General features: G+C 40.1%; 1 protein-coding gene across 1 annotated transcript in view; it reads right to left on the bottom strand.

Annotated features, from left to right (window-relative positions):
• Positions 1–12,627, bottom strand: part of LOC131677621 (cadherin-99C) — a 462,625-nt gene that overhangs the window by 149,888 nt on the left and 300,110 nt on the right. The window contains exon 5 of the mRNA XM_058957516.1: positions 1,072–1,260. Coding sequence (XP_058813499.1) covers positions 1,072–1,260 — 189 coding nt within the window. The remainder of the gene's footprint in view (positions 1–1,071; positions 1,261–12,627) is intronic.

Raw genomic sequence — 12,627 nt, 5'->3', positions numbered from 1 at the left:
TTTTTTTTTAATTTCCCTATCTGGGCACTGTCACGACGTTGACAGGTGTCAATTAAATCCAACGTCCGATTGTTGAGTTTCGTTTTCCATTTGCTACTATTATGGCCTTATCTAGCTGTGCTAGGAGGCCGGGAATATTCAACAATTTATGAAACATAAAAATCGCGTCGGTTGGAAGATTTGTGTTAATTGAAAATTTATTGAGTTTACCGATAGCCTCGATTATGACACAGACCGGCTTTTATCTTAATCTTTCCGGGACGGTCGTCTGAGATAGTGAGTACATACTCTGTAGGCAACCAACAGTCGCGTGTAAATGTGGGCCTTTCTCATCCGCCCACCCAGCATCGGTTTTGATGTGAGTGTACCGAGTGTCGGTTCTAACCTACATTAGCCAGTACTCAGTATAGCCTTCACGGGAAAATCGTGCCAAGTGTCTGATTGCAAACTGGCACACGGTACTAAAGATTTTGCTCGGTACAAACTGGTCCCGGTCACCACGGGTTGACTGGTGGCAATGGTTGCTACTGGCTTGGTCTACATATCTTTTGGTCTGTCTCTCTCTCACACAAACTTTTTGCTCGTAAGAATTCCCTTAATCAAGTTTAGAAAATGTATGGCAGTCATACCTCGGTATCAATTATTGCTCTGTGTTCAACCTGTGTACACTGACTGTGTGTATTGACGACGGAGAACAAAAGTACCGAGCCTTCTCACGTTTCACGATTACCTGCCGCCGGTTGTCAGTTTGGCACTTCTGCACTGATGTTTGGAAACTGCTTCAACATCGGATGGTTTGGCAGTTGAGTGGTTCTTACGAAACCAATAATAATGATTATGATTTTCTGTGAGGATTGGCTTAGCTGTAATAGTTGTTGTAGGGAGCTTAATCCGTACAGGTTGCCAATACTAATCAAACTATGGCTATGACCAACGTAAAAACGCCCGCAATAATGGGAAACCCAACAGAATTCGAATACTACTAAACACTAGTTAAGTTAACTGCACACCCCGAAAAGTTATGACCCATTCGACCGGTCATAGCATCCACATCAACAGCAGCATAATTACCTGTCCCTGGTGCGGATATGCAATCGCGAACACTCCGTACCCGTCGGCCGCCGTCAGCGTGTTTGGTGAAATATCCGAGATGTTTTGCTGTGAGCCCTCGACGACGAAGTACTCGACCAGGCCGTTGACACCGGCGTCCTTGTCCTGGGCCTGAATGCTGCGAAAGATGGTCGTGCCAACCGGGGTGGACTGGAACGAGAAAGAAATTAAAATAAACATTATAAATCACTGTTGTTTCTAATAATAGCGCGTCGGAGAGAAAAATTGAAGAATTTCTTTATTTACTTCTAGCATTTTCAAGAGCTCGCTAAGCTACAGACCAGAGTTTTTTTTTCTAGTGGCATAAATAAATTGCACAAAATGCGGACCCCCATAGGGTTCTGAGAGACGCTCGAAACGAGCAGATCATCATCATCCTCACCATCGTCACGTTCCTGGTCGTGGCTGCTGGAAGCACTTTTCACTCAGCACACCACAATTCCTCACGGCATGCAGCAGTAGATATGTCGAGTTCTTGTCCTTCATAACCCATAGATGCACTCATCTTTCTCAATTAATCATTTCGCGCTGCATAATTTCTTCGGGGGGTTATGCAAACATTTTTCCGAACCATCACTCGTCTAGTCTATAGTTGGTTGGTACGTACGGTGTTGGCCAGAGTTCGTCGCCTTGGCTCAGGCAAATGACGACGATTTGTTTGGATTGGAATGTTGGATAGACCGACTCGTTTTAACAGATCGAGGACGCTTGCTTTGACCCAAGCACAAATGAAGGAGTGACAAGTTAAATAGACTCGCTCAGTCGCGAGGTGATTAAACTGATTAACTATTCAGGACTGGAAGCAGGTCGCTCATCAATCTTCGTCAGATTGTTCGAATAAGATGAGAATTGATCGATTCATCTTATGGGAAGATGGTTTGTTCTAGTAGGAATCCTAATCTATATAGCGTATTTTTCAACTATCGGGAAGAGCTGTATCCATCAGCATAATGATGGCTCGTGTGCGATTCATCGGCCACAATTTCACATCATCGTGCAATGTTTAGAGAACGTATTAAATCCAGACCCGACAGTTTATCGTAACAGCAAAGCAGGGCGTGATTGGAATCCGCATGATTTCCGCGAATGACTTCACGAAGAGATCCCTGTTTGTTCGTCATCATCGCCAGTTCGATGCACCGTACACAACTTCATCCCATCACACATAAGCAATCAGGAGAGTATGATGAAACGACGTTTTCTACAACCGCCAACTCACCAGCAGATGGCAGCTATGCAATCAGCGAACCTTTCATCATTCATCACGATCCTGAATGAAGGCCCTAATGAGGTTGCGAACTCGGTGTGATCCGACCGACTGCCCGCGACCGCAATCATTAGAACTGTTATGGAAAGTGACGCTAGCGGAGAATGCAATTTCGTTATTGCTCTAGAGGAAGAGTTCCACTTGAAAGGGTTATCGGCTCGCCAGGAAGAGAATGTTTCATTTGATTGGATAGGGTGTTGTGCGCCTTTTAACGGGACTTTGAATGTAGAACTAATTTCACATACAAATTCAATTTCTATTGGCATTTTGCAGCAAACCTCGATTACCTGCTGCGACATCTACAGATTAATAGCATAAACAAGATAAGGTGGATGTTTGTGCGTTTTCATATCTACGATAAGTAATTTGATGTAATTTTTTAATGTTTTTCCGTAAATACACATCAATTATAGTGAATAACGGACTCAGAAGGGAAGCAAAACAATTTGGAAGTTAATGATAATAGTTTTTAGTAGATACACTCAAGTTTAACATAAGAAATCTTCGAAAATGTGTATATTCTGCTTCTAGGTTAGGGTTCACAACTGCCCGAGTTAAGAATATTTCAACAGCCGATCAAAGCATAACCAGTATAAATTCACTTTTGGAAAGAACTATCTCTCATTTCGAACATACACAACTTTGTACGAAGTGGTTTTATACCGGTTCAGAAAGAAAAATTTAAAAATATACTTTATTATCCCTGTTTTGCATAATAAATCTATTACTATCTTGAAGTAAATTAGTTTTCTTCCACTTCACTTTCATTTGTTTATACAACTAAGGCCAATTTTCTTAAAAATGCTAAAATTACATAAACTTTTAAAGATTTGCTACTGTTCTGACAGTTTATTCGCAACCCCAAGCATTTAGCGCCCCCTACATAAATTTTCTGCGTAAATATGCCAATGGCTTTTATTCAAGTTCTGTTGGGGTATTCAGTACGTTCTATTAAACCATACAGGAGTTACATATTTATAAATGGAAAACGAAATGGTCAATTTTAGCTATTTTTAGGTTTTTACCCAAAAATATTTTTTTCTAAACACACTTTATTTTCTATAAAAACTTGAATTTCACATCAAGAACCATCGAAAAGCGTCATGAATGATAATTTGGGGGGTCAGACTTCGTCAATGATGGATCCTTAAGGCTCAAGTTACTTTCTTCGAGCATGTGTAAGAATTGAACGCTTAGTGGTATGCGTAGAAAAAATTGTGTACAGCTTTGCCGCCGGTTTATCCATATAAAGCATTTGTTAAACTCTAAAAGAAGAAAATCAGTCGACTTATTAGATTATCACACTTCAAATTATACAAAATAATTGGTGGAAAAACAATTGACCGGACCGAATGGTGCTTTTGGAAAAGGTGTCATAAAATGGCACTTATCAACATCTAAAACAAACACCATATACAGATGAAAATAACGATTTCTAGGTGTGTAGGCATAAAAATGTTCATAGATTACTTTCCAATCTGTAACTCCATTAGTGTGATCAACGATTTGTTTTCCTTCATCTGTCATATTGCTCTTATTGACTTATATGACGTCTAGGACACCAACACAGTTGCAATGTGTATAGACATATATGTACATGCGATGTTTACGATTCGCCATTTGATTTAACCTCATTAGGCGATAATTCTACCCGATTCAACCCCAATCTCGCACTATCATAACTGCACATGGATTAGTCAATAGGTGGAGGGAAAGAAATCGAAAATTACTTTTCGATCGTATTAATTTCGTGATGTAACTTGTGCAACCAGATTTTAACGCCATTATAAATACTTGAGACGACATTGTTTGAATTGGCTGACAGTTTTACGTACGCGGTACGACAGCGGGAGACAAAAAAAACCCCCAAGAAGTGTGTGTGAAATGATTTAAATGGAGTTCTTTGGCACCGTGCCTTTACCAATGCACAATAAAATATAACAATGTATATTTTTTCAGAACAATCTAGAAGTTGTCAACAAGGAAGTGACATGAAATTTCTCCTAAGATAGTTTTAAATTCGATGTGTATTACATCAGCAGTTCCTTATTTGGGCCTGGTAGTGCTAGTTATTGATATTGCTATTTCTTACAGATTCGTGTTTTTCATCAAATATCAACAAATTGATTTGCTAAATGTGTTTAGTATTTCTTTTGAGAATATTGTACTTGAGAACTTACTTAATTCACTTAAGATATTTTCGGCGAAAAAAACATGCGTACATTATAACTCAAAATCTACTTAACCAATAGAACACTGCATGAAAATGTTTAACCTCACTTTTTCGACAGTGCGGAGAGTTTGTTTACATCTAAGAGAAGAGAAGACAATCGCGTAGCTAATTTGATCCAGTCCTAACCTCAATATTGAACCAGCTTCTGATTGGTCATTTTGCCAGTCATGAGCGTTCATTATATTTACAATCGGGATGGAAAACAGTGCTGCTGAATCTATTCTGGCTATTTTTCATACACATTAACATTTCGTGCAAATTGAATAAAATACCTGAATGACGATATAGTTACGTGTATTGTTAAGAGAGACATGAATAAATATTTAATTTAATTTTTAAATGCAGCTAGCATTGTAAATCCTTGGTAGAGGTGCGATCTTTTAGGTACAATTATTTTCGGCAATTGTAAAAAGCATTCAAAGGGAATCTGGCAACGATGAACGCTTGTTGTCTTCAGATTTATGGCAGGGCCAAGTCGAGAAAATTAGGAAGAGCCAAAGAGAATAGTGAAAGAGACGCAGAGTGAAAATCAGTCAAAACGGCAACACTCCCTTTACGATGATTTCAACACTAGAATTTGGCAACCGTTTCCAAAGGCAGCACTTTAAATGACTCCTATTATATTTTGAAAACAAACCTTTTGTCGATCGTTGGATTTGTTTATCAAACGATGTGCATTTCGAAACAAAGAGATGAAATAATTCTAAAACTTGTTTTTACTCATACATAGACTCTAGAATGCACCTTACAATCACGATTGCACTAAATTCTGACGAAAATTCAATTTTTTTTTTGATAGATTTACGATACTTATCACCTCCAACTCAGGCATGAGTAATGTTTATTTACATTGCACGATTGGTCTGCTCAATAAGGTATTTTTGGCTTCACACTATTCGTCTCTTTTCCTATTCTCTTTGGGAAGAGCAAGAAGCCTGTTGTCGTCTCTTCTCTTAGGTTTACATGAACTTAGAATTTTGTTTGATTCATTTACACTACAAAAAACTGGGTTCGAATCGCTTTTTAAGTCTGACATCTTGTAAACAAGCTCGCTGAACTGTCACTGTTCCCAGCGATAGCGTTTTCATGCAATGTTCTATAGTTTTGAAATTTCGCACAGATCTTTTTCTCATAATTCCCTTAGAAACTGTGAGAGCTCCCACCCCCTCACCAGTTTCAAAATGCCTTTTATAACACTATATTTGTATGTTGCTTGAATTTTCGAATTCATGGCCTCTCGTCGTATGTTCGAGCCCAAGCCAAGAAGGACGTTCAGTGATTAGTAGGATTATAGAAAATCAAATAGAAAGTCCAAGTAAACTACCAAGTCTTTGCTTGTTTCGAAACTATCGTTTTGCAGAAATTTATTATCAGCACTGTACACTGTTGAAAATTGTCAGTAAAGCTTGGATTATCTCCTGATAAGGGTATAAAATGAGGCGTACCTCGTATCACCTCAAAATTCTAGCTTAGGCTGTGAACCATTTGGCGATTTTTTTTGACGTAGGACTACGTCTTTGTTTTCGATGTGGGGGTGCACTCTGCAAATTCTACAAAAATGGCATGTAACGAAAAGTGGTCCAATTTTAAACGCATATAATTCAGTCATCTCACGATAAATTTTCAATTTTTTTTTGCACAAATCGCCCCGAAATACTTCTAAGAATAGATTCCAATAGATAAACCCAAAGATTTTTGATATCATAGCATTAAAAATTAAATAATATAAAACCTTGTCAAAATATCGCGCATTAACACACAGAAGATAGCGCTTCCCAAGCCCTGTACGACAGATTGGTGTACCTAGCGCGCAACGCTTCTATGAATGACGTCATCATCGACCCTGTTGAACGGCTGGCGAAGCAGATCACTGCGCTGTGTTTTTTACAACCAGTTTAGCCGAGCTAGAAGTCCGTTACACTGGCTGTGGAGGGACGCTACCCTGTGTCATCCAACAGACGACCGCTCCAACTGCTTCCTAAATGCCGCTGTAATGTTGCCAGTAAATTTTTGGTTTAACTAGCACATGTATTTGCTATTTGCGCTTGAAATTAAGTAATGTAGTGATAGTAATAAGCTTCCCATTTTGGTTTAAACGCGAGGACAGTTTTTAAAACAGGATTTGATTAATTAATTTAGCTCATCTAAGCAATTTTATCAATTCTGTAATTTAAAAGGAATTCCACGGAACTTGATGAATGTGGCCCCACTTGCAACTGGTATAATCAACCTGCACAAAGTGTTGCATAACGCAGGGCTGTTTTTGGAACAAAATGTGTTATCATTCAGCCCTTCGCTATGCAAAATCACGATATTATGACAGATGGGCTAAGCGCGGCCGTTCTTTCAATCGGGAAAGGCCGCGTGGAATTTTGGTGAAATGCGCTAATAGTGTCGTGGTGGTACTAGTTGTCTCTTTCGTTCTACCCATCATCATCAGCGTTGACTCATTTTGCATTGTACGTTTGGGTTCAATGTTTGGTAGGTATGTATGCGAATGTGTTGGTAGGTAGGGGAACTGTCGGTAAAATGAACAGTGTTCCATTGGTTATGGAAAAACTCCTGGTGCGACTAGGAATCCACTCAAGGGTGGGCCGATTGAGTTTTCATAAATTTACTATTTTTGTGGGCAGTCTAATATACACGACACTCGAATGTTCGGATGTTTCGAATTTTTAAGAATCACTAGATCAAACGCCCAGGATCACAAGGAAATTTCATTCGAATGAACTAGTACCGAATAAGGAACTCTGTAGAGTAGTTTGATGCACTAATTGTCAGTCTTACCAAAAATGCCTTTAATATGGCTGACACAGATTATTGTCTTACAGTAATTTAGAAGCAATATCATATCGCATGTCTCCCCTAGAGGATAACTAGTACCAGTTGTTTTCATTACTGAAATAAGTAATTTTCTTAGCCGTTTTGCTAAAAACTGCTCTAATATGTTTTATAATTTTTCAAGAGACACAAATAACAGTAACATAATTTGGATTCTTCCATAATGGACCATGGATAAGAATCCAAATTATGTTACTGTTATTTGTGTCTCTTGAAAAATTATAAAACATATTAGAGCAGTTTTTAGCAAAACGGCTAAGAAAATTACTTATTTCAGTAATGAAAACAACTGGTACTAGTTATCCTCTAGAGGAGACATGCGGAGACGCCATCTTCAGCCAGTGAAACTGTTAAATTCTTGAGCCAGCCGAGCCAATCTATCTTTTTTTGGGAGCTAGATTTTATCAATGGAATTGAATGTTTGTGTGCCATTTTGTCTGCATTTCTCTCCGCATATCTCTCACTGAGACTAGACATGCGAATAGCAAATCGAATGTCAAATGCAGCCAGGCGGTACTGCAGCCAGTCCTCCTAAAGTATGTGTGGCCAAAAGAGTGTCTATGCGAGAAGAAAAATAAAATGAACAGAGAAAAAAAGAGGAAATGATTTATCCGCTGGTCCGGTCCCAGATATCTCCCAAGAGGAAGCTACTGGTACTAGAACCATGACTGACTCACCTACCCTACACTCAAGCAATTCTCACGTTCAAATTACGTGAAAGTCCCAGTAGATAGCTTTTTTATGCTAATCATATGGAATTTTCGATTGATGCGCACCGGTGTAGTGGTGTGCACTGGTTTTGCACTTTCTAGCAGAAGTGTGAATGGAACATACCCAGTTTTCTGCACTTCTGCAAGAAAGTGCAAAAATGGTGCAGTTCAAGTGCACTCCACTACACCGGTGTGAATCAATCGAAAATCTCAATAATGTCCACATGACCACGAAAAAAATATTTGCGCATCTCCTGAAATTAACTATACAAACACGTTCAATGTACGTGATTTAGACGAATTTAAGACAATCCTACTTGAATTTCAGATGTGAAAAAAAACAAATCTCAAGATGGCGAATGATTGGAATCTTCACTGCAGTCTACGCAAATAAACATCGAACACCATGTTTGCTCTAGTTCTGTGCTCATTTTAATCTCGCATTTCGTGTGCAAACTCGAACACGCTAATGCGTAACAAAAACACGTACATATGTTCGCCTGCACAACTAAACCCCATGTACGCACACGGTGTTCGTACACACAGTTTCTTGATACTAGTTTTCTCTTTCTGTCACTCATCATCACTAGCGTAAACTCACTTTGTTTTGTGTGTGTGTCTTTCTTGTGTACGCACCCGGTGTTCGTACACGATGTTCAAACCAAAGTTTGCACATCGTTCGCTTGGGTTCGGTGTTAGAGGCAAACCTGTATACAAAGGCAAAGCATGTTTGAGGTTGAACCGGAGAAACTGTAAGGACTCCGGTGTAGACAGGGACAACGTTGTTCGAAGCAACTGGGAGCAAGAATCGAATACTGGAACATTCTCAGCCTATTCTCAATGGATGGCGAAAAACTACCAGATTCGGTCGCTGTTCCAATGGAAGTGGTTCAGACTGCCTTATAGACGAGTTGCTTGTTTATTTTCTTCTCCGCCCGTTTGCTCTGGTAACTGGTGAGGTTTCTATTTTTCACATTGGAAATTCATGTAGGTTTTATGACCTTTGTCAATATCACGTAAATCGTACGCGTTGATCTAATTGATTTCACAAGCTGTTCACATTAAACTTATTGTTGATATATGAAACATCGGGGTTGACATCTTAAATCAATCTACAGTATTTTTCACGCGTTTTTTACTTTTTCCTCCATGTTTTTGTTTTGTTTCTTTCTTTAACCAGTGGGTTCAACCCACCACAAATTTGTAACCGCTGGTTACACCGTTTATTGTCGGCTTCGCCACAATGAAATATTACACACGATTTGCTCAGTGAGGTCCACCTATCCTAAATCCTACCCTGGGTATGAAGTCAATCCGTGTGAGTGATAGCCCGCCAAGTCTGACGTTTCGTCTGGGACGGAGGGGTCACTCACGCGGTAACGCTCACAGATACACGCTAGGGATACCGGTCGCAATGGTTTGAACGAACAATGTCGCGCAACATTCAGTCCATTGGCGTTACGGCTATTAGAAGGGTTGCCAATAAAATACAGCGACCTGTCAAAGTTCGGTCGAAACCGATATCCGACCCGATCGTTTAGTAGGTCGAAGCAAATATAGTGTGACCAATAGAGTGATCAAGTTCTTTCCATCCACAACCATCAAAGGAACTAGAAGTGCGCGTCGTGTCCGTAATTTAATTTGTTATATTTTGTCAAGGTTATTAAGTGTAAATTTGTGGTTTTCTTGTAGGTTCAGAAGATAAGAAATCTAAGCAAAGTTTAGCTAGATTTTAGAGTGAACAACGTGAATAGTTTTAGGCCATCGATAGATCCAATAGGACCGCGTGTGCGATATATTGAATATTGAAAAGGTAATTTTGTAAGGAAAATTGTTAAATAATTTCTATTAAAAGTGGATAAAAAGTAGCGGCGTCACTCATACTAATTACGCTGGGCAGGTCCTCCAGCGGACCTTTTTGTTCTGGCCCGGAACGCGTTCCGTCCAATTTCTTCCGCAGACAAAGGGACCCTCGCCGGCCATTTTGGTCTGATACCGATCACCATTATACAATACCGAACGATTTGTGGACCGGAAAGATCGACATAGCGGAACGCTATTACTACAAAGTTCCCCATTCGCTGATCAGAACCGTTATCGCTATCGACAGCCGTCAGACCCAGCTCCATATGCATAGGCGCATCGCATGTCAAAGCCCCTTGCATCTGCTGGTCGTCAGAGTCATTATCATTCAGCTTCCAGAACCAACCGCTTCCGTCCAGCCTCCAGAACCAGCAATATTGAGTGACGTCACAATCCACCTCAAGGCCTTTTATGTTTAATAAATTTGCAATATTGCATGAAATTAGCGATTTGTTGGTTTAGTTGGAACCAAAGTGAGCCCTTTTGAACCCTTATTTACACCTATCGTCTGTTTTCGTCTATCGTACTCGGAAAGGAGTTCCAAGCCTCGTCCTTGGATGGTTTTGTTGAAATTTGTCGATCATTGGTCTTTTGTTTTAGGGTCTGTGGATTGGCATTCCTTCTCCTCGGACGTAAACGTCAATCGATGAATCCGTTTCCACCTGTTCCTGTTGACGAATGAGTTACCTGGTGAGTACGTGTGAAGCCATTGATTAATACCCACAGCATAGAGCACATTTCCCCTCCCAACACCCACTGATCAAGTCGAGGGGCTACAAATTGTTTTTACATATCTCCATAGGCACGGTGGAAAAGGTAGGAGTAGGCAGTATATCAGCCGAATATTTCGCCAAAAATTCGCAGCACTAAAGTACGAGATTGAACCTATAAGCTCTGCTACCCTTGTACTATATGCGACTACAGAACGGCATTGATGCCATTTTCACAACGTAGTGATTACTTGGGATAGTCTCCCACCGACAGTGGAAGCATAGAATTCTTTCTCATAGTTGAAACAGCTAACAACTGTTTTAGTTTGGCCGCACTTCTGATTCTTTCCCGTAAGATGAGTGCAGAATGATTGTTTTGATTGCGGTAGTTTAGATAGCAAACAAGACGAATTTCTGAATCACTGATTGTAATATTAGGCCTATCCTAGCGTTTAACGAGTGCTTTTATAATGAATTAATCATAAATGTATTCTCTTGCTAAATTAAGGTATGTTTCAGTGCTATGTTGTATATATTTGTGGCGGAATAATGAGATATGAAGCGGAAATATATCTAAACGGTCGAAAATCATGACTCAATTCAAAGCCCCTGTAAACACGGTTCAAGCTATACAAAAAATAATCCACCGTTTAAAATCTAGCGACCGCGCCGGCATCGTTCACTCAATGTAATTAGCGGCCTTTCTCCGCCGGCAGCGTTTGCATTTGTTTTTAACAAGTTTACTAATCCTCTGCTGAAATGTTTCAACATTAGTCATTTATACCCCACACGAGTGCTGTCAATCCGGCGGAAAAAATAGTAGCCCCCATTCGGCATGTTTGTATGGATACGGAACCCATCGATCGGATTAAAGCCTGTGACGACATGATCGTTTAGCTTTTGACAGGCCACCAAACTGCAACAGTAGGCTCGGGTGCGTCGTCGCTGCTGGCTGGCGGTTCACTGAAAAATGTTTCCTCGTTATGCGCTTGATGATTACACCGACTGAGCTGACAGACCGAAATGAGTGCGCCATCGTCGCGTCAGTTTCGTTCGACGTATGCTTGCTTTTCTCACGCTTTTCTCAATAGCAGTGATTTTATTTTTTCGGGACAAGAAAATGCTCAATCCCTGACAGATTAACATATTCAAATAAATCGAACTAATTGACTTGAAATCTGGCTGGCGAGTTTATGTTTTCCCACCAACAACTTCATAGACCAGTTTCTGGTTGAAGTTTGCGCCCTGTCGTTGACAGTTTTATACTGGACAGGTTTATGGTCGCCTTTGGACACAAGTGTTTATGGATTTTTGCCGCCAGTTTGCGCGATCGATTGAATAGGTAATGGTAATGGAAATGAAAATGGTTCCGAACTAGGTACACGGGCGGTGATTTAGTCGATTGACGTTGAACCGAATCAGATCAAGAACATGCAAATAAGAGCACTGATCCATGAGGTTCGAGTTCGCCATAAAGATGCGGCTCGATCATGTGTCACTGTGCCGGTCAGAATCAGCAACATGTTGACACGGTATGTTTTGTGCCCTACCAGTCCATTAACCGTCAAATATGATTTTTTTAGCTGCACGGATTTATTTATTTATGTTTTGTTGAATTGTTTAGTGATGATGTTCACACATTATATAGAAAGGATTCATTACAGCGAAACAACAAGCCCGGCCATGAATCTGTTGTGTCAATTCGCATATTTTGACACATCCGTCGCCGAATACACACGGCTACCGTACGAAATTGCGCCATGCCCATAATGAAGCGGGTCAATGAAATTTGAAGGTTTGCCTTGCTAAATCTCAGAAAAAACACGCGCAATCTTTTCTATTTCGCATGCCTATAATAGACGTTGATTGCTTTTTGGGGTCCGCGAAGACTGA

This window comes from Topomyia yanbarensis, chromosome 1, assembly GCF_030247195.1.
Source record: "Topomyia yanbarensis strain Yona2022 chromosome 1, ASM3024719v1, whole genome shotgun sequence".
In the NCBI taxonomy this organism is placed as follows: domain Eukaryota; kingdom Metazoa; phylum Arthropoda; class Insecta; order Diptera; family Culicidae; genus Topomyia; species Topomyia yanbarensis.
This window is presented reverse-complemented; position numbering and strand designations above follow the sequence as displayed.